Source organism: Melanostigma gelatinosum, assembly GCF_949748355.1.
Source record: "Melanostigma gelatinosum genome assembly, chromosome: 2".
NCBI lineage: Eukaryota > Metazoa > Chordata > Actinopteri > Perciformes > Zoarcidae > Melanostigma > Melanostigma gelatinosum.
In genome coordinates, this window is record NC_136635.1 from 32,338,373 (window position 1) to 32,359,415 (window position 21,043).

The 21,043-nt window shown below is 46.7% G+C and overlaps 1 protein-coding gene across 1 annotated transcript in view; it reads right to left on the reverse strand.

Annotated features, from left to right (window-relative positions):
- Positions 1–496: 496 nt before the first annotated feature.
- Positions 497–21,043, reverse strand: part of shank2a (SH3 and multiple ankyrin repeat domains 2a) — a 120,987-nt gene continuing 100,440 nt past the window's right edge. Inside the window, exons 14-20 of the mRNA XM_079291991.1 lie at positions 19,474–19,554; positions 17,168–17,191; positions 16,300–16,338; positions 15,579–15,691; positions 15,178–15,283; positions 11,392–13,876; positions 497–1,102 (exon numbers count right to left, since the gene is read on the reverse strand). Of these exons, the coding sequence (XP_079148117.1) occupies positions 583–1,102; positions 11,392–13,876; positions 15,178–15,283; positions 15,579–15,691; positions 16,300–16,338; positions 17,168–17,191; positions 19,474–19,554 (3,368 nt within the window). The 3' untranslated portion in view covers positions 497–582. The remainder of the gene's footprint in view (positions 1,103–11,391; positions 13,877–15,177; positions 15,284–15,578; positions 15,692–16,299; positions 16,339–17,167; positions 17,192–19,473; positions 19,555–21,043) is intronic.

Genomic DNA, 21,043 nt, shown 5'->3' on the forward strand with positions numbered 1-21,043 from the left:
AAATTTTTCTCTACAACATTAGATGCACCCAGAAATATAACTCCGGTAGGACTCTAGTGAAGAAATATTATTCTCTGAACAAACTCTAGCAAAGATAGAAAAGGAGCAACGACCAGCTCAGCTGGTTCTTCGTGCGCCCACACCGGGGTGCACGGGAAAAGTCTTCAGTATTCCAAAGCAGTTGGGCGAGTCTTTATGTGGAACAAACTTCCAGACGAGTCTTCTTTCCCTCCAGCGTTCGAGTGCTCGTTATTCCAGCGCTGTGTTTCCGGCCTCCTCTGCTTTCCGCTCTCCTTGATGTGACACAGCAGCTATTCTCTCCTCTCGCTCTCCCCCCTCCTCCCCCTGCAGTTCCTCCCGTCGTCCCATGATCCCCCTGATGCTCAGGGGCGCCGTGGAAGGAAGAAGAGGGACGGACAAGACCGCAGGACGAGAGAGGACAAAAGACAGCAAGAGGCAGCGTCAGCTCGGACAAAACTTCTACCCAGTTCGACGACTTGAGGTGATGTCCGATGAAGAGGTCGGTAAAAGGGATCGGCCCGCCCGACTCCGCGCGTCGCCACCCCCGCTGTCCTCGGAGGCTTATCTGTCCTGCAGCAGCTTGAGGGCCCTCTCGATGTTCATGCGGTGGCCCACCCTCGTCACGCCCAGGTCTATCAGGTCCTCTTTCTGCAGCGAGGGCAGGTGGGCGCCCTCGATCTCATTGTCCAGGAAGGCGTCCCTGTGCTCCCCGAGGTTGAGGCTCTCCAGCCAGTCCGCCACGTCGTGCTTGCTCCACAGCTCCATGGGCTTGGAGGCGAAGGGCTTGCTCGAGGCCGCCGACTGCTGCATGAGCGTGAGCGGCGACGGGGAGCGCGAGCTCCCGCTGCCGCCGCACGAGGAGCTCAGGCTGTAGGCGCCGCCGCTGCCCATGGGCGGGGTGGGCAGGCCGAAGACGTCGGTGAGGGTGGGCGACACGGAGGGCGGCAGCGAGGAGCAAGGGGTGAGGGAGGAGCCGGAGTCCGGCGGGCTGCAGGGGTGCGTCTGGGACGGGAGGCTGCTGGGAGGGGTGCAGGTGAGGCCGGCGGCGTTGTTACGCATCCCTGAGTCGTCTGAGGGCGGCCTGAGAGGGACAGAGACGAGACCGGGGTCAGTCAGGGTCACATGAGGATCAAGCCCTCGAAGTTCATCACATGCAGAAACTTTGGTAAGACTTTCTAGAACACCCACGTCCATAATGCATAATGTAGAAATACTTATAACGCATTATAATCAGCTTAGAGCACTGTAATATGATAGTTATAAGCACTAATACATCATTGACTTCCCATACCTCTGTTTGAAGGATCTTAGTGTAGTATCGTAATAGTTGTAATACGTTATGATATGTTTACAATACATTATAATGTAACATTTTACAATGTTTCACGTTGCTCTCCTTAGATTTAATCGCATTTTTTCCACTTTACTTAATGCGAACAATGATCACTTATCGTGACTTATGACATTGTATTATAACAGTGATAATAACACATTATAAAAGATTATAATGTGTTACAATAGTGGGAATCATAACACACTATGATCCTTGCAAATACAAACCTGTAAGTCACCATCAGTTATGTTATGTAGCATCATGATACTTTACCTGATGAATCATTATGAAATGCTTTAAAACGTGTTGTGACTATTGTTATAAAGCATTATGACTATTCATGAGTGCGTATAACTTTAGTTATAAAGCACTATTAGCAGGTTATAAGATATTTATTGGCCGCTCTTTGCATTTTAAAGGTCGAGAGTTGATTTTCACACCAAACTGTCCTGAACTGAAACTACAGCCGTCGCTGCTGGAAGGATTTAAGGATTCATCAACAAAGCCACGTTAAAGCGACGTCATTTTCATCTGAATCAGTTTATTGGTTATTTTTTCCTCGTTCTCTTATTCATCTCTTAGTATTTGTCCATTGTCCTCGGGCTTTTTCTTTTTTGCTTGTTTAGTTTTTGTTATTATTTTCTTGAAAACTTGAAATGAATACATTTTATGAAGTCATAATGAACAGAATGTAATGCAGCAGAATGACCAGTAGGTGGCATCACAGCTGATGCAGAGGAGGACCGATGAACCACAGAGCAGGGTTTAATCTGCATCCAGACATTTTGGTAAACTTTGAATTATTATGATTATTTACTGTGAGCTCGTCTGTTGTATGTGAGCTGTTATTTTAGTGTAAATCATCATTCATTCGCTCCATTCATGTCACATCTTTTTCTGTTATGCGATATCTTTGTGATTTTCATAACAATTTGAACCTGGTACTGTGATTTAGATAATCATTTAATAACCATTTTTCTAACTTGCTCACTCGTTATTTTAATGGCTTCAGAATGTATTAAAATACAAACATGTATCTAATTATTAAAACAATCGTCTCACGTTCAGAGATCAAAGGCTTGATCTCATGTTGAAGTTTCTTGATGAAGTCAAGATATTGTCTGAAATGGTGCATTACATCTCAGTCTTTATCAGAATAAAATATAACCTGGTGAATGTTGTGATTCTAAGACAAACAAAGTGTTTCCATCTGGACGCTGATCAGCAGAGCGAGGCTCCCTTTAGATGTGCAACAGTCAAAGGGTTTCTCCCGCCTAAAGCAGAAGCCTCTCACGGTGTGAGCGCCCCACAGCTAACATGTTGAATGGAGCCATTACTGTAACACAGCCTCAGGGGGGGGCATTGTTAAAAAGTGCTGCCTTCAAAAGAAACTTACAGATTTCACTTTTTCAACACCGGCTTCTTCGCAGGAAGTCGTGTTGGACGGATGCGATGGAGACAGAGGACAACGTTAGACATTCACACGACGAACAGACAAATGACACGAGATGAAAGAAGGTCTTCATGAACCGATACGTCTCTGCCACCCGTCGTCTTCTGTTCTCCCACCTCTACTTGTACAGCTCGTCCACTCACAGCTTTTTAATTTGATCTTTCTTTAATGACCGGACAGCACCAACAAATACTTAAGCTGAGTCTGGCAAGCACTTCTCTCAGTGACATCCTGCTACTCCATCATCTGTGAAACACTTTTGGTTTCAGGAGTGAAATTGATGTGAAAAGTATGTAATTGCTTATTAGGCTAATTAGCACAGAGCCACGTTCAGCTTCTCTGACCTCATTAACACTTCTCACAGATACCGAGAGTCACGTACCACAGAAGAGAACAAACCACATAATTTCTGCATGAAATCTATATTCGTACAGCTGACACCCTAAAAAAACATCATGTCTTCCAGGTAGTAGAAGGCAGTCGAGTGATAGTTACAGTAGAGTGGCCATAGAACTACCTGAAGCACACCTTTCAACACCATTTACAGCAGACAATAAACTGTTTTGTCTCCCAAAATCCACCAAAACATTGTTCATTTTAATCAGTTAAATAACACAAGTAACCACAACACACAAGTATTGCATTGGTGTCGTATAATTAGATTCCTTTTAAAAACTAAACACACTTGTATATTGCAATCTGGCCATCTAAGAATAATGAAAAGTAAAACGTCTCTGGCTTCGTAACGTTTGGACTCAACTGCTCCTTTCAGTCGTCACTGCAAAAAACATCACCTCAATGAGTTAGCATGCTAACATTAGCTAACTAGCACAAAACACAGAGCTCATCGAATCCATTGTCTGTAAGAGACAAACAAAAACTACAACCCGTGTCGATTTTTCTTTGCTCATTTAAAAGTCACACACAGAGCTTTGAACCACGCAGATTTGAGCTGAAGGAGTTCTGTGTTTACAGTCCAGAACCATCTATAGAGTGGTCTCACCGACGTCACGATCTCCTTAGTTACGAGGTCTGTCCGCCATGTTGGAGTACATACAGATCCTACATGGTTGGTGTCTGTGGTGCTGTTGGTGTCTGTGGTGCTGTTGGTGTCTGTGGTGCTGTTGGTGTCTGTGGTGCTGTTGGTGTCTGTGGTGCTGTTGGTGTCTGTGGTGCTGTTGGTGTCTGTGGTGCAGTTGGTGTCTGTTGTGCTGTTGGTGTCTGTGGTGCTGTTGATGTCTGTGGTGCAGTTGGTGTCTGTTGTGCTGTTGGTGTCTGTGGTGCTGTTGATGTCTGTGGTGCAGTTGGTGTCTGTGGTGCTGTTGGTGTCTGTGGTGCTGTTGATGTCTGTGGTGCAGTTGGTGTCTGTGGTGCTGTTGATGTCTGTGGTGCAGTTGGTGTCTGTGGTGCAGTTGGTGTCTGTGGTGCAGTTGGTGTCTGTGGTGCTGTTGGTCTGTGGTGCTGTTGATGTCTGTGGTGCAGTTGTTGTCTGTTGTGCTGTTGGTGTCTGTGGTGCTGTTGATGTCTGTGGTGCAGTTGGTGTCTGTGGTGCAGTTGGTGTCTGTGGTGCTGTTGGTCTGTGGTGCTGTTGGTGTCTGTGGTGCTGTTGGTGTCTGTGGTGCTGTTGGTCTGTGGTGCTGTTGATGTCTGTGGTGCAGTTGGTGTCTGTTGTGCTGTTGGTGTCTGTGGTGCTGTTGATGTCTGTGGTGCAGTTGGTGTCTGTGGTGATGTTGGTCTGTGGTGCTGTTGATGTCTGTGGTGCAGTTGGTGTCTGTTGTGCTGTTGGTGTCTGTGGTGCAGTTGGTGTCTGTGGTGCAGTTGGTGTCTGTGGTGATGTTGGTCTGTGGTGCTGTTGATGTCTGTGGTGCAGTTGGTGTCTGTGGTGCAGTTGGTGTCTGTGGTGCAGTTGGTGTCTGTGGTGCTGTTGGTCTGTGGTGCTGTTGATGTCTGTGGTGCAGTTGGTGTCTGTTGTGCTGTTGGTGTCTGTGGTGCTGTTGATGTCTGTGGTGCAGTTGGTGTCTGTGGTGCAGTTGGTGTCTGTGGTGCTGTTGGTTTGTGGTGCTGTTGGTGTCTGTGGTGCTGTTGGTGTCTGTGGTGCTGTTGGTGTCTGTGGTGCTGTTGGTCTGTGGTGCTGTTGATGTCTGTGGTGCAGTTGGTGTCTGTTGTGCTGTTGATGTCTGTGGTGCAGTTGGTGTCTGTGGTGCAGTTGGTGTCTGTGGTGCTGTTGGTTTGTGGTGCTGTTGGTGTCTGTGGTGCTGTTGGTGTCTGTGGTGCTGTTGGTGTCTGTGGTGCAGTTGGTGTCTGTGGTGCTGTTGATGTCTGTGGTGCAGTTGGTGTCTGGGGTGCTGTTGATGTCTGTGGTGCAGATTTGAGCTGAAGGAGTTCTGTGTTTACAGTCCAGAACCATCTATAGAGTGGTCTCACCGACGTCACGATCTCCTTAGTTACGAGGTCTGTCCGCCATGTTGGAGTACATACAGATCCTACATGGTTGGTGTCTGTGGTGCTGTTGGTGTCTGTGGTGCTGTTGGTGTCTGTGGTGCTGTTGGTGTCTGTGGTGCTGTTGGTGTCTGTGGTGCTGTTGGTGTATGTGGTGCTGTTGGTGTCTGTGGTGCTGTTGGTGTCTGTGGTGCAGTTGGTGTCTGTTGTGCTGTTGGTGTCTGTGGTGCTGTTGATGTCTGTGGTGCAGTTGGTGTCTGTTGTGCTGTTGGTGTCTGTGGTGCTGTTGATGTCTGTGGTGCAGTTGGTGTCTGTGGTGCTGTTGGTGTCTGTGGTGCTGTTGATGTCTGTGGTGCAGTTGGTGTCTGTGGTGCTGTTGATGTCTGTGGTGCAGTTGGTGTCTGTGGTGCAGTTGGTGTCTGTGGTGCAGTTGGTGTCTGTGGTGCTGTTGGTCTGTGGTGCTGTTGATGTCTGTGGTGCAGTTGTTGTCTGTTGTGCTGTTGGTGTCTGTGGTGCTGTTGATGTCTGTGGTGCAGTTGGTGTCTGTGGTGCAGTTGGTGTCTGTGGTGCTGTTGGTCTGTGGTGCTGTTGGTGTCTGTGGTGCTGTTGGTGTCTGTGGTGCTGTTGGTCTGTGGTGCTGTTGATGTCTGTGGTGCAGTTGGTGTCTGTTGTGCTGTTGGTGTCTGTGGTGCTGTTTATGTCTGTGGTGCAGTTGGTGTCTGTGGTGCAGTTGGTGTCTGTGGTGCTGTTGGTGTCTGTGGTGCAGTTGGTGTCTGTGGTGCAGTTGGTGTCTGTGGTGCTGTTGGTCTGTGGTGCTGTTGATGTCTGTGGTGCAGTTGGTGTCTGTTGTGCTGTTGGTGTCTGTGGTGCTGTTGATGTCTGTGGTGCAGTTGGTGTCTGTGGTGCAGTTGGTGTCTGTGGTGCTGTTGGTTTGTGGTGCTGTTGGTGTCTGTGGTGCTGTTGGTGTCTGTGGTGCTGTTGGTGTCTGTGGTGCTGTTGGTCTGTGGTGCTGTTGATGTCTGTGGTGCAGTTGGTGTCTGTTGTGCTGTTGGTGTCTGTGGTGCTGTTGATGTCTGTGGTGCAGTTGGTGTCTGTGGTGCAGTTGGTGTCTGTGGTGCTGTTGGTCTGTGGTGCTGTTGGTGTCTGTGGTGCAGTTGGTGTCTGTGGTGCTGTTGGTCTGTGGTGCTGTTGGTGTCTGTGGTGCAGTTGGTGTCTGTGGTGCTGTTGATGTCTGTGGTGCAGTTGGTGTCTGTGGTGCTGTTGGTCTGTGGTGCTGTTGGTGTCTGTGATGCTGTTGATGTCTGTGGTGCAGTTGGTGTCTGTGGTGCTGTTGATGTCTGTGGTGCAGTTGGTGTCTGTGGTGCTGTTGGTGTCTGTGGTGCTGTTGATGTCTGTGGTGCAGTTGGTGTCTGTGGTGCAGTTGGTGTCTGTGGTGCAGTTGGTGTCTGTGGTGCTGTTGGTCTGTGGTGCTGTTGGTGTCTGTGGTGCAGTTGGTGTCTGTGGTGCTGTTGGTGTCTGTGGTGCAGTTGGTGTCTGTGGTGCTGTTGATGTCTGTGGTGCAGTTGGTGTCTGTGGTGCTGTTGGTCTGTGGTGATGTTGGTGTCTGTGGTGCTGTTGGTGTCTGTGGTGCTGTTGGTGTCTGTGGTGCTGTTGGTGTCTGTGGTGCTGTTGGTATCTGTGGTGCTGTTGGTGTCTGTGGTACTGTTGGTATCTGTGGTGCTGTTGGTGTCTGTGGTGCTGTTGGTGTCTGTGGTGCTGTTGGTGTCTGTGGTGCTGTTGGTGTCTGTGGTGCTGTTGGTGTCTGTGGTGCTGTTGGTGTCTGTGGTGCTGTTGGTGTCTGTGGTGCTGTTGGTGTCTGTGGTGCTGTTGGTGGTGTCTGTGGTGCTGTTGGTGTCTGTGGTGCTGTTGGTGTCTGTGGTGCTGTTGGTATCTGTGGTGGGAGACCTCGGCTTCACCACGCCCACACATCGCATGATGACTCCCTGCTTCTCTCCAGCGCACATTCAGGGTCGCACTCATTGGCGGTGCAAACGCTGCATGTATTTATAGAAGCTTCAACACACACACACACACCTACACACACACAGATAGATACTGACTCGGCTGTGCCGGTGTTACATAACCGTGGCCTACTAAAGCAGCGCTGCACGTGACCTGCGTGATGTTGAACTCTGCCGAGGGTGAGGCCCGCCATCCTGCTGCTCCATCACACGCACACAATCACGTACACACACACACACACACACACACGTACAAACATATACACACGTACGTACAAACACACACACACACAAACACACACACACACACGTACACACACACACACCCCTCCCCTGATTCAGACTGACCATAGGCCTCAAGGCTGCTCTCATCAGCCGGTTGCTAAGCAACCCTTTCGTCCACAGGCACAACCAACGCACATTTAATCCGGGAGGCAAAGAGACGGGATGAAGAAATGTTGAGAAAGAGAGAGAAGGAAATGAATGAATGAATAAAGCCCACAAATGTCCACTGGTGCTGAGGCTGACCTCTACAAGGAAACGAGAGGAGGAGGAAGAATGGAGGGCGAGAGGGAGAGAGATGGGGGAGCATGTGTGAATCTAGGCCATCTTCTGTGCATCTCTGTTGCCATCTGTTTGTCAGAGAAGCAGCCCCCCAGGCCTCTTCATGACGAGGTGGGTCCTATCTGCGAGTCTCAACCTCATCTGCTGCTCAGTGAACGACCAAAAACTCTCCACAAGACAAAGCAGTGCAACAGGAAAACCCCCTCTGAGCACGGAGGCAGATAATCAGAGACCCCGACGACACCCGAGAGAGAGAGCGGGGATTAAATCTCCACCAGACGGCAACAATCTACTGGTTTTAGCAGGAAGACATCTGGTGGTTTGAACCCACAGAGGAACCAGAACACTGAACGAAGCTAATCGGATCAGTCAACATCCCGTCAAACTGCACACAGAAAGAAATGAAGAAGGCAGCCGAGAGTAGAGCTGCAACGGATCATCAAACTCACGCATCAGAGTCACGGATCGGATCAGTTCAAAAGAAAAAATGATCAAATATAACTTTTAGAGATCACTGACTACGTTTATTCTCTGCTGATACTAATAGATGATCACTGATGATCCATATTAACAGACACAGATCATTGCAGCTGGTCTACAAGGATCCAGACCAGTTCAGTAAACCATCAACTAAATGTTGTCCTTGTACTTTGTTGTAGCAAGTTATAGTGTTCTTCATAAAATACAATTCAAATGATTAGGAGATAAAAGATTGTGTTGTTATTGATTAAAACAAATCAATGATGTTCTTAGAGCTCGTGTTAGGAAGTTAAACAGCTCATAATTCATCTCTAATATCTATTTTATATTCATGTGACATCATCTCCTTCATAGGTATATATATTATAAATAAATATATATATATATATATATTTATATATATATATATATATAAATATATATATATATATAAATATATATATATATATATATATATATATATATATAAATATATATATATATATATATATATATATATATTTATATATATCATATTCAAGATAACTTTTTATTACTTTTCAATATCATTGAAAAACTGGGACCAAAAAAGATAATCCAACACATCCTCTCTTGTAATTGTCCCTGAAAAGCTAACATGAAATACTTTCCCCCCAAACAGCAGCTCATATTTTCATTAAACCTGACATAAGTCACATTAAATAGAATTCAAAAAGTACATAAAAATCTGAGCTTTCCAGAAGTCATAAAAACTTGATGTGCAAAACAATCCTCTCAGTTACAACAACAACTAATAAATCATATCAAATGCATGGCTTGGGGGGAATAAACTGCTTACTTTGAGCGGCTGCCAGCTCCATTCAGCTGATAGCTTAGCATCATAAAGCTAGCAACAGAACAACCAGACCACCTGATCGCTCTTCACCAAAACGGCAGAACAAGAGACAGTAAGCTGTCGCAGCGTAGTCTCTGGTGTTAAACATGATGTCGTGGTAACGAAGTCATTGCTGAGCTCATTCATTCACGCCCATCTGGAGGAGCTGATGATGTGAGTGGCATCGTATTGTCTTAAAGGCACAATAAGTAAGCTGATATGAAAATGATCCCTCTTCATCATCATCACTTCTGATCCACTAGAAATGTGTGTTGGGTGTCGGCCATTTCATCTGATCAGAGAATTGTTTTTGGTGCTGCAGTTTACATTCATGATGATGAAAATGAAAGAAATCCACTACAGGAATGTACTGCTGTTGTTGTTTTGTTTCTCATGTGTTTGTTGTGTTACAAACGGGCTACAACTGAATTTGGTTGCACAACCCTGTGTTGCACAACGGCAATAAATGTTTCTGAAATCCTTGAAACACTGAAACGAGCTGCAGGAGTTTCCATTTTTCCTCACTAGTATTCAACTGCATGCTGCAAATCTGCTGTCATCTACTTGACAGGAGCAGCATACAGTTGAAGTATGTCATTTATATTTGAGTGAATATGCCAACACACACAGACGGACAACTGCATGCAGGCGATGGATAAAAGCTGTGAAAGTGGAAGCAGGGCTTCGGCGTGACGTGGAACCTACCTGTGGAGACGGGAGACGCAGAGGGCATGAAGAAAGAAGAGGAGAAGGAACTACAGGAGACTGGAGGAAATGGAGATGAAGATGGAGATGGAGAGGCGTGGGCTGAAAATGAAATGAGTACAAGGTGTAAAGGTCAAACAGACATGGCTTTGAACAGAGGATGAAAATGAGGATAACGCGATAGTGCGAGGCGTGAAGCGTGAAGGAGAGCACTCAAGGCCGGACCTGAGCAGCTGCTGCCATATCGCTGCAATTACCACGAACCAACGTTGACGTGATGCTGTTGGCACAGTCGCCCAGAGGAATCAACTCTTCCCCCTCTGCTCTCGACACCTCTGTGATGAGCGATGGGACCGTTCATGTAAAATGCATGTGAGGGGTGAATTATTATTTATTTTTATTTCCCTCTCCTACAGAGATGTGAGTTTAAAGAACCATGAGCATGAGCTGGTTCAGGTGCAGGGTCCATCAAAACGCTGTCCCAGTTACTGCGAAATTGAACTGCTGTGTGTCCCGAACAATCTAAAATATGGCAGGAAATATCGATCTCGTTATATCAAATGTGCCACCTCTTAACCCTATCAACAACTAAGAGCAGGCTTATTGCCCGACAGTGGTCCTCTGTGCTTATATCAGAGTAAACTGTCACTTTAGATAAATCAACCAAATAGAAAGCGAGAGTATGAGCACATGTTATAAACAGTGGATTTAACTCCCCAGAGCTATCAGATCATCATGTGAAGAGCTGGATCATGATACACAGACCTCACAAACGGAGACTTCTACCACAATAAAAGCTTGTTTCAACACAACAGCAGGGAGGCAGTGACTTAGCACAGCCTCTCGACATCTTGCAGTAACAGTGAGTGACCAGGTTTGGCATCATCAGATCTCTTTACAAAGACCCACGCTCGCCTCTGACAACCTGCAAAGCTATGCACTGGAATGTGTGATATATGTACAGTATATAAAGGTGTATATAGAGCGCAAGCCTCAACAATATGAAGCTTCTGAAGACCCTTGGGTTGACCATGCTTCTATAAAGCCCTTCACATTGAATACATTACACACCTTCATATACACTTCACACAAGACTCAAGAAGCTATAATCTACAAGACACAATGTAAAATCCTGTTTACACAAAAAAACAAACAATAATCAATGATGCGCATGCGGTGAATCAGTCCCTTTGTGATATCACAAAACATGGGAAACATCTCTGGTGAACCGACCCTGTAAGAGAACTCCTGGCTTCTCCCAAATGAACAAAATAAACCCAGCTCCACTGTGCACAACACATATAGTATCATTCAGGCATTGCTACATGCAAATACTGCAATAGGCAATCGGCCATGAAACCACTATGGACTGTAAAGGGGTATACTGAACCCATGCAGAGAAAGACGTTCTTACACAAGTTACTAACCACTGAGGAAAGATCTGGGACTGACATATGGGGGATTATACAAATCAAAATAAGAAAATATGAGTGAAAAGGAATTTGGAAAACCCAGAGCCATGAGGGACTGACTTATTACGCACCTTGTTCCGAAGCCCGCCCTGGTCCCCGTCGGAGAGTCGAGGCTGTCTCCTGGCTTGGCTGGCCTGTCGCGATTAATTTGCTGCAGAATGGAGCTCAGCTCGGTGATGACGGTGTTCTTGCTGTCCGGTGTGGATGGGGGGCTGCGCAGCTCCGGGGGTTGATCACCCCACAGCTTGGATGTCCTTTGAGTGGGAGTCCTAGGAGGTTCAGAGGACGAAGGGGGAGGGGCCTGAGGCGGTGACCCATAGGACTCCGGGGGCTCTTCAATGAGAGCGTCGTGATAAAGCGATGTCCTGTTGATGACGGACTTGCCCTTGGGTTTGGGTGGCACAGGGGGCCGATCCACCAGGAAGGCATTTCCGTCCGCGGTGGCATAGAGGCTCTCCAGAGCGCTGTCGCAGAAGCCTCCCTCTGATGACAGGATGGAGATGCTGGAAACGGTGCTGGTGGTGTCCATGTGCTGGGGATCCCCGCTACTGCGGCTGTCTACCTCCTCGATGCCCGAGTCACCCACCCCTGATTCTGAGTCTGGTGGAGGAGGAGGATATGAGGGGGGCATGCTGTTCGCCACCCGTTTGCATTGATCCATGACGGGTGGTGGGGCATGAGCGTGGTACGGGGGTAGAGCTGGTCCCCCATTCCGTCTCTGTTGCTGAAGCATCTCTGCAATGGCACTAGCCTGGTCATCAGGAATGTCAATACTGTTGGCAAATTCCAGCGGTGGGGGAAGGGGTTCTGTGAAGTCAAAATCCTCATCAATGTCAACTGAGGCAAAAGGGGGAGGGGGGATGCGGAAGGGCAGCTTTACTGGTTCTTCCATGGACTCGCCCACGGTAATGCTCCTCCTCTGAGATAAGGTTAGCTGGAGATTGGAGGACAGAGTTGTGTTGAGAGGATCGGGTTGGTTGGGGTCCTTCAGTTCAGATGGCCTGTTGCTGTCTTGGCCCTCCACCTCTTGGTTGTTCACCTTGTTGCTTCCTTCGTTGCTGGTGTGGACCATCAGCAGCCCTGCTGACTTGGGTTGCGATGCGTCTGCCACATCTGCCGGGGCGCTTTTCCTCTCCTCTAGTGCCTGATGCTGCCGCTCTTCCCGCACCCCATCGGACTCGTACTTCTGCTCCGTCATCTGCCTCCGCAGACCGCCTCGGCCAGGCCGCCCCATGGTTGACGTGGAGATTGCAGCAAAACTTGTCTCGATCCCAGAGCGTAGTTTGGTGTCAATAAACAGCGGTTGGTTGAGGTCTGGTTTATGGCTTGGCTGAATTGGGAGCGACTGGGCTTCATGCTTGGGCGTTTGCTGAACCTGAGGAGGATTTGGTGGCTGATTCTGAGGATGGTTTTGTTGCTCCTTCATTGCCCGGTCACGAGCTGCCAGGGCCAGAGCGAGTGGAGAATTAGGATCCAAGGACTTGCCGGTGACAGGATGGAGGTAGGTCCCGTTGGCCCTGTAGTGGCTCTTAGGAGGAGTGGCTGGGAGACTAACAGGACTGTCCAGGTTGGGACACTGGCCTGTTCTGGTGTTTAGAGGCTCCCGTACCACTGTGGGCTCAGGGGTGTTGAAATCTGTCATGTTGCCACTACCGCCACCAACAGGTGGCCCAAGCTGTGCAGCGGGAGGGGGACCCAATATCCTTCGAAGCCGCTCGTCGCTACTGAACATGCCTTCATCGATGGACTTTGACTGGCGTAGGCGAGGGGTTGGTGTGGGACTACTGAAGTCATCATCCCCAATGTCTATTGACTGGAAGGCAATTGAGTGCTTTTTTGCCTCTAGCCTTTTCTCCCGGTCCCGTACTGCCCCGGCAATAGCTACCGCAAAGGGGTTGCCTAGAGACATAGGGTCTTCAGGACGCAAACCACAAACAGTGGGTGTGAGAGATGGGTGTTCAGGGGTGGTGGGCTCAATCTCCATACTGCTACCCTGGCTGCTCTTGCCACTGCTGCTGGTGGAGGGCTCCTTGACGATTATGGTGGGGATGGGGATGGAGGAGCATGTTCGTTCTACGGGCGTAGTGGGCATGGAAACGGCGCCCGAGTGGTTTGCTGGCATGCGACACATTTTCTCTGGACTGTCCTCAACGTTGTGCTGCTTTACAAGCATGCCCTTCCTTCGAGCTGGTTTGGCTGGCACATACAGTGTCCTATTGCCCACCTCGGAGTAAGGGTTCTCCGGCACCGGCGTGCGCCCTCGAATGCGTGTGCTCTCAAACTGCTCTGAGCTCTGGCGGTAATAGCCACGCCTTAACGTACCGATGTCTGTGGTTCGGCTCATGGTCTTCACTGCATTGGGTGAGTTCTGCGTGAAGCTGGGTCGCGTGGTGCCGTAACCCTTGGGCGTAGGGCCAGAGTTGTAGTCCGGTGGCGAAGGGGGTGAACTGGCTGGAGGGGGAGGGATGTCCTCTGAGGTGTCGGGCATAGAGAGGCTGCGGGCGAACTTGAGCAGAGGAGGTGTGAGGAATCCCTGTTTCTCATCCTCCGTTGTACCTTGGAGAAATGGAGCAGAAAGAAAAATGATGTGAGGACTTGGGAGAGACACCCCCTATTATTCATCTCCAGCAGGACACTGCAAATGTCTCATTTATAGATGTGAGCTCTTTCTTAACCTTTATTTATCTGAGCAGGAGGTTCCTGAGATTTGTAAGAGGCCAGAAGGACAAAAAAAAGAAAAGACGTTTGCTGCAGCAAGCGGGAACTTACTGGTGAGTTTATGTGACCATTCGCCCAACACCAGGACAAAAAAATAAACCTTTATATTAAAGGCAGAATGCTTAATTTAAATCTATTCAAAACAGCAATGGCGTCCTTGGCTGACTTTACTGTCTTTCAGAGGCTATAGCAGGCAACACTCCAAACCAAAGCAACGTTTTGGCCAGGGAAAAACTGGCATGGCCAAATCCACAGGGGTCCTTTGACCTTTCAGCTCAAAATATCTGAATGAAAATGGGTTCTATTGGTACCTAAGAGTCTCCTTTTACAGGCAGACCCACTTTATGATCGTCCCATGCAGTTTGGGGCAAAACCGAAGCAGTTTTTTGCATCCAGTGTGATTGTGTTTTTATCGCCTAATTCTCATGATGGTGTGTTTTTTAAAATTTCTGATCTATTACCCAAACAACTTTACCCAGTGCTGCTCTTTCATGTAGTGTATAACACTTCCATGGCAAACACCACTTGCCTTCCCTGAAAAATAACAAAATGTGTTTCTGGTAAAGTGGGGTGGAGTGGACGAGGTTCAAAATATCTAATTATCTCACTTAAAAGACAAAAATGGCTTGAAAAAAGTTACATTCATCGTAATTTGTCGCCACTCTGTCAAAGAGTGACACTATTTAGTTGACACACTGTGTCGTGCTCTAAAAGTGCTTTAATAGCATTTATTGCCAACCAAAAAAGGTTCTTATTTTTTTTGTCATAATAATATTGGCACTGCAAATCAAAAAGCGCTGTGAGTAACATCAGCCTGCACGATGTCCCTCTAGCTCAGCAGTGAGAATGAAGTCTCAGCATACGCTTAATGACCTCCAATATTATCGCCTGAAAGCAGACTTTGCTGACTGGATCGTTCTAATTTATCTATAATTAGCTGTAATATTGCTCGAGCACACGGAGCAGGTCTTCTGAGCATTAATGGAACATTACGACGAGCTGAAAAGCACCAGGTAATGGACACACACACACACACACACACACACACACACACACACACACACACACACACACACACACACACACACACACACACACACACACACACACACACACACACACACACACACACATCATACCTATGGACTTTTGCTTTTTCAAAGTGCCCTTTTCAGGTAGCCCCAGGAATGCCCCTGGCACAGTGGGTGGCACCACTGCTACTCCCTGGTGGTCATGATACATGGACTGCGAACCAGAACTTTGTTAATGATGTACAACCAAAAACACACAGTCTTCATTGGCTCTCTGCTGGCTGTGGAGAGCGACACTAACAGCATGTCGTTTCAGTTGTCTATCAGTGCAGAACAAGCTGTAAAACAACACTTTAAGAATTCTATTTATGTGCAATAAAGACAAAAATTAAACATATTTAAAATGAATATACTACAATCAAAACCAACAAGAAGTAACAGTATAATATACTGTCTAAACTGTGTCAGGTATTGATGTATGTTCCACCTTCTTCATGTGTGACACCTACATTCATATCAGCTGCTGTAACCAAGCAGCGGCTGGATGGGCGTGGTTTGATTGTGGCGATCTTCGTATCGACATGCGAGGCCTTCTGCGCGTGCGTCATCTCTTCTACTTTATCTGGAAGATGAAGCGAGCCGTGAATTCGTGAGCAGCAAAAAAAACGCAGAATGCCGGACTGAACTTGCAAAGCCTTGGTGAGGTTCTCATGGGGCCAAACGCAAGCTCGTCATTCACAGTGACCCTTCTCTGTGTTTCCACACTGAATTGCAGATGCGACTGAAACAAAAATATAACATTGAAACGCAATCATTTTTGGGGGGGACGGGGACGGGGGGGGGGACAGGAGGACTTTGATGAAATGTGTCGGGTGCGTGCCAGCCTTGCAAGCCGTGCAAGCCTCTTTCCAAACAGCTGACTCAGCAGCATCATCCAACTCTCGGGGTCGTTCCCTCATCGAATGTAAGATGAACAATGAACGTGAGGTCCGTCAAGTTTGCCGTTGTTTTTCCTCGAGCCTGCAACGTGGGAAAGGTGTCAACGGCAAATTTGGTAGAACTGAACTTCCCTCTGGTGTGTGATGATGCCGTCAGACAGAGTCCGACTAAAAAGAGGTTTTGCTCAGAGAAGCTACATGCTAGCCCCGACCTCGCCTCTCACTGCGGGACCGCCCGGCTAGCTCTGTCGAGGATGTGGAAAGCTTCCATGCATTAGGGGGTTGCGATTACTTAGAGTGACTTGGAAAACAATCCTCTTCTTCTGCGCATCTACACACAGAGGAGAGGAGTGGGGGAGGGGAGAGGTGAGGAAGGGAGGAAAGGTGGGAGGAAAGGAGCGTCAATGACCTTAAGTTACAGCTACAACACAAACGCACACACAACAGGAAGTAAATGCACATTTCCTCGCTCTCCCGACTGGATTGTTGCTATACAGCACATCAGACAACGTGCAACACAGTTGCCCTAGAAACCAACAACACACACACACACACACACACATATATACATACACAAAAGGCTGTTGTGACACAGAAGGGAAAAAGAAACGACACAGAACCAACATTTTTTAGATCAGACAGAATGAACAAACATTAAATCACAGGAACAGTGTTTTTTGTATATTTTTTTAACACACACACACAGTAAAGAGTTCTGTAATTCCTCATTCAGGGTCTCGTGTTCGAGCTTGTTTAGGAAGCGCTCTCTAAAGAGTGAATCACGTGACGACTCGGCATCTTCGCGGTGCGATCTCTAAAACTGAGTCAGAAAGAAGAAGAAACAATAACCTGTGACTGAACGAAGAACAGAGGAGCTCCAACGTCTTTCTACTCCACATCAATACAACAGTAAAACGTGCAACAGCGACACTTAGAACACAATCAGGTTCACAACAGCTGAAGTCAAAACCAAGGTTGTAAATCATGCAAATACAGCTCGGGACCTGGTGTGAATGTCAGACACATCAAACTGTTGTAGAAGTATTAAAGTAAGAAGTACGTGTTAGATCGTCACAGTGAGGTGGTGGTGAGGGAGGTGTGTGACATAAATCAATCATTGAAATACTGGATCAGACTGAAACATGCCTACAGTCACTTACCACCTTTCTTTTTCCTTAGAGTGGCTTAAGGGGGGGGGGGACATAAACAGATTTTGGAGTCTTTAAAGCACAAACACTGACTCAATGCTTCTTACAAGCTGAACAAAAACACACTTGTCGTAGCTTTCTTTAATATTTGCAAAAAGTATTAATTCTGAGTATTTTTAAAATACTTAATTAAATGTATCCCGCTGTGGCAGATGCATATGTGTGAGAATTTAAATTCAGATATGAAAACTGTGATGCTCTTAAGACTTTAAAACTCGACCAAGCTAAATTATTATTACTATAAATGTGGAAGGTACAAGAATGATGCGTCAAATAAGCAGCTCTGGAAGAAACATGCTGACCAGAGGTATTTATTCCTGTCACTGTCAGTAGCCTCCCTCTGCTGTCATTTATTCATTCCTTCATTCACCGTTCATCGCTCGGCCTGCTCTTTGCACACCTTTGACACACATACGTTTTATTGTTCTTTCATTAATGGTTCAAGCGTTATAATGACACAACTCACGGTGACATCTCTACATTGCTTTTGTACCGACAGTCCAAAACTCAAATGTCAATTAATCGACTGTTTGTGCAGCACACAGAGTTTCTTGCGGTGTTTTAAAAAAGTGATCACCTGACAAATGAACCACCTCAGTTAACGGCATCATCTTTCATATGTTCATGAAATACAAAGTTACTGCAGGCGGCAACCAGGGGGCGACTCCTCTGGTTGTATAGAAGTCTGTAGAAAATGACTCTACTTCTCTCTTGATTTATTACCTCAGTAAACATTGTAAACATGAGTTTATGTCTCAATCTCTAGTTTCAAGTCTTCTTCAATACAGCATGATGTTCATTTAGTACATTATGGTCCATTTAGAGTCACACAGACCATAAAGCAGGGGATGCTTTAGGGCGGGGCTACACGCTGATTGACAGGTCTCTACCACGGCATTGTCTGGTCTGGGAGTTGTCCTCGTTTTTGTCTTACAACTTAAACTCTTTCAGTGTGTTTTCACTTCAGGAAAGTACATTTTCAACCTTTTTGGTCACATAAATCTTGTCTTGTTCAGCGGTTGTACTTAGCCCCACCCTCGGGTGTCACTCCTGTTCTGGCAAAATGAGGAGATGAGATGGCAAACTGGGGTTGCAATCCAGCGGGTAGTGTTTTAATAAGAACAAGCCAACATCAACAAGTTCAGTATATTGAAAACGACTCCCAAGTACTGCTTTTCACAGATCACTCTTATGGTCAAAATTCACGCCCCCTTTTGCTACGTTCCACCAATCAAACCAGTCTGTTGAATCAAGGATCAGGACACATCTGGACTCCTAATTAAGGACATGTTCCTATTTTGTTCTGGGCACACAGATTACAGCTCCATGTACGGAAATGTTTTGGTACACTTGAGAGACGAATTACTTTTTTGCCTGGGCCTGATAGTCATTTCCCAAAAACGATGCTGAGAACCAGAATAACACGTTATGTAACTTTTGCCTGTGAGCCCACACTTGTGTTCAGTTCAATTCAAGTTCAATTCAAAGTTATATGATGATTTTCTTCTACACTCCTGGGTTCTAAAAAAACAAGATGGCGTCGGTCAAAAACCAAGATGGTGACGGCCTAAATGGCAAACTCGAGGCTTAAAAAAGGCAGGTCACAAACCAATGGGAGACGTCACACTGAATACATCCACTACAGTCTATGGGGTAAACCATGCATGGTGAAGTGTTCCCTTATTTATATTTCACACATCCCGCCCTCCCTCCCTCCCTCCCTTCCTTCCTTGTACCCTCCTCCCTTTTCACCGATGTGGCCTCCTGTGTCTCCTTCTGCTCATGTGTCTGAAAAACGCTGACTGCGTCGTCTGTCAGAAGGTATTGGGACGACACAGCGCTTTTAATGCAACATAAAGAGGGTCGTGTGAAGTGGCCACGGCGACGGCTCCATGGTTGCGGGTGTCTCTAGAAGCAAGAGTCCTTCATGCATGATGGCGAGCAGGAGATGAGGAGGGAGGAAAAGCAGTTTTTCTACATATTTAAGAGGCAAACCAAAGCGAATGATGGAAACTTAAGTTGCATTAGCCAAGAACAAAAGCGTCATTCAGCCGCCGTGAGCCGATGGATGCTGCAGTCAAGCACAACGGATGGAGAAAGGTGATGCAGCAACGAACTGCTTACCTTTATCCACTATTGAGAGATTTAACCAACCAATGAGAATAAGAAGGAGGAACAGAGAAGCAGAGAGAGGTGCTGTTAGACACAGACTTCCCGATGACATCGTGAGTAAGACGTCAGGCCGAGGACGCTCTTACCGAGTTCCTCCAGTTCAGAGGTCATGGACTTGGAGCGCATGGACAGGGCCGTGGTGGGGGCTCTCTTTGGTGGGGGAGGAGCTGAGGGAGGCAAAGACACACATGAATAAAACACATACATCTCATTGTGATGAAGTGGCAGTTCATGAATGATAATTGTTCATTCAGTCACGTTTGCTGTAAGTTACTGTATATTATACTACGGTCTGGGTGTGTACTCAATTCTGATTGGCTGCCAGGTCTCCATCAATTCCTGACAATGAACACCTTTTAGGTTTCCTCTGAAACCCACCGTTCAGTGTTCTGAAGCAATGCACTGGCAACAAAAGGATCTGAATATCTCATGAGCGCAGTCCTACAGTCTTGTTGCTGAATTATATTTACTGTTTTTCAACCGTACACATTGTTTTGACTTTGAATCTTGCTGGCATAACGTTAGCTTCATGCCAGCGTTATGCAAATCAAGAATTTGTGAAAACATTATATTGATTTGGGGCTATTAACATTCCCCGGATAGCAGCTAGTCTTGTTGTTAAACAAGGTTATTGACTTTGAATCTTGTTTGCGTAACGTTAGCTTTCTGGCTCGTAGCTCAGCGAGCGAAATAGAAATATAAGTTGTGTCTGACGTCCGTCCTAGTTACTTAAATAATGAACAATGTGTTTCCATTGCATGAGAAGCTCGTGGGATGCTCATGAGTGTTGCAGGTATTGGAGTTGGAGAAATGGAGATTTTGGTTGCAAATATAAATGAATGGTCTTAATTCTCTTCTGTGGCCGTGGCATGAATATGACAATGCCCTTCGAGCTGTCAGTTATCAGTACGTATGATCTCCACAGAGGCAGACATCCACCCTTGCCAGTCGTCCACTACTTCCTGATGATGAACACCTCGTCAGGCTGTATCCCTAACACTGAATGAGAGTTTGGTATCGACAGCAGAATTAGTCTTTCATTAACAGATGTAACTTTTGAAAGAAGAAATAACAGATGAAAAGTTAAATCCAAAAGCAATAAACACTCCTTTGTCCTTTTAATACACTCAGAGCTTTTGCTGCTGTCGTTACGTGATGAGCAGCACTTCAGGTAGAAACTTGACTTGATGATTCTTCTACTTCTGCTACAGTTACATTGTGCTTCAGTATTTCATATTGTTTCACAGTTGTCTATTGTCGTCCTTTAATGTGCAGTAAAGTCTTGTGTGACTTTTGAACTGGTAAGTGGTTGAGCTCTGAAACTCTAAGCAGCTTAACAGGAAACATGTGAGCTTCTGGTTCGGAGTTATTTTAGTTCTTTGCGTTGTGAACATGGAGTAAGTCAGATATTCTCGCTGCCTCTGAGGGATATCATTACATAACGCATCATTCGTCAGCATGCTGCCCTGCTGCAGTCGTTGGTATTTTAATACAACTGTTCACAGCTCCATCCAGCAGAAGGCTTCATGTAGAATGTGCCGCTGCGTCCGCACCTGCAGCTCGTCTCCAGTCTTTCCTCTTCGTGCGATTAGAGCATCACTGTCGGTCATTTCTCCTCCAGTGCTGGAGGTGTTTCCGCTGGCGTAGCACTCTGAA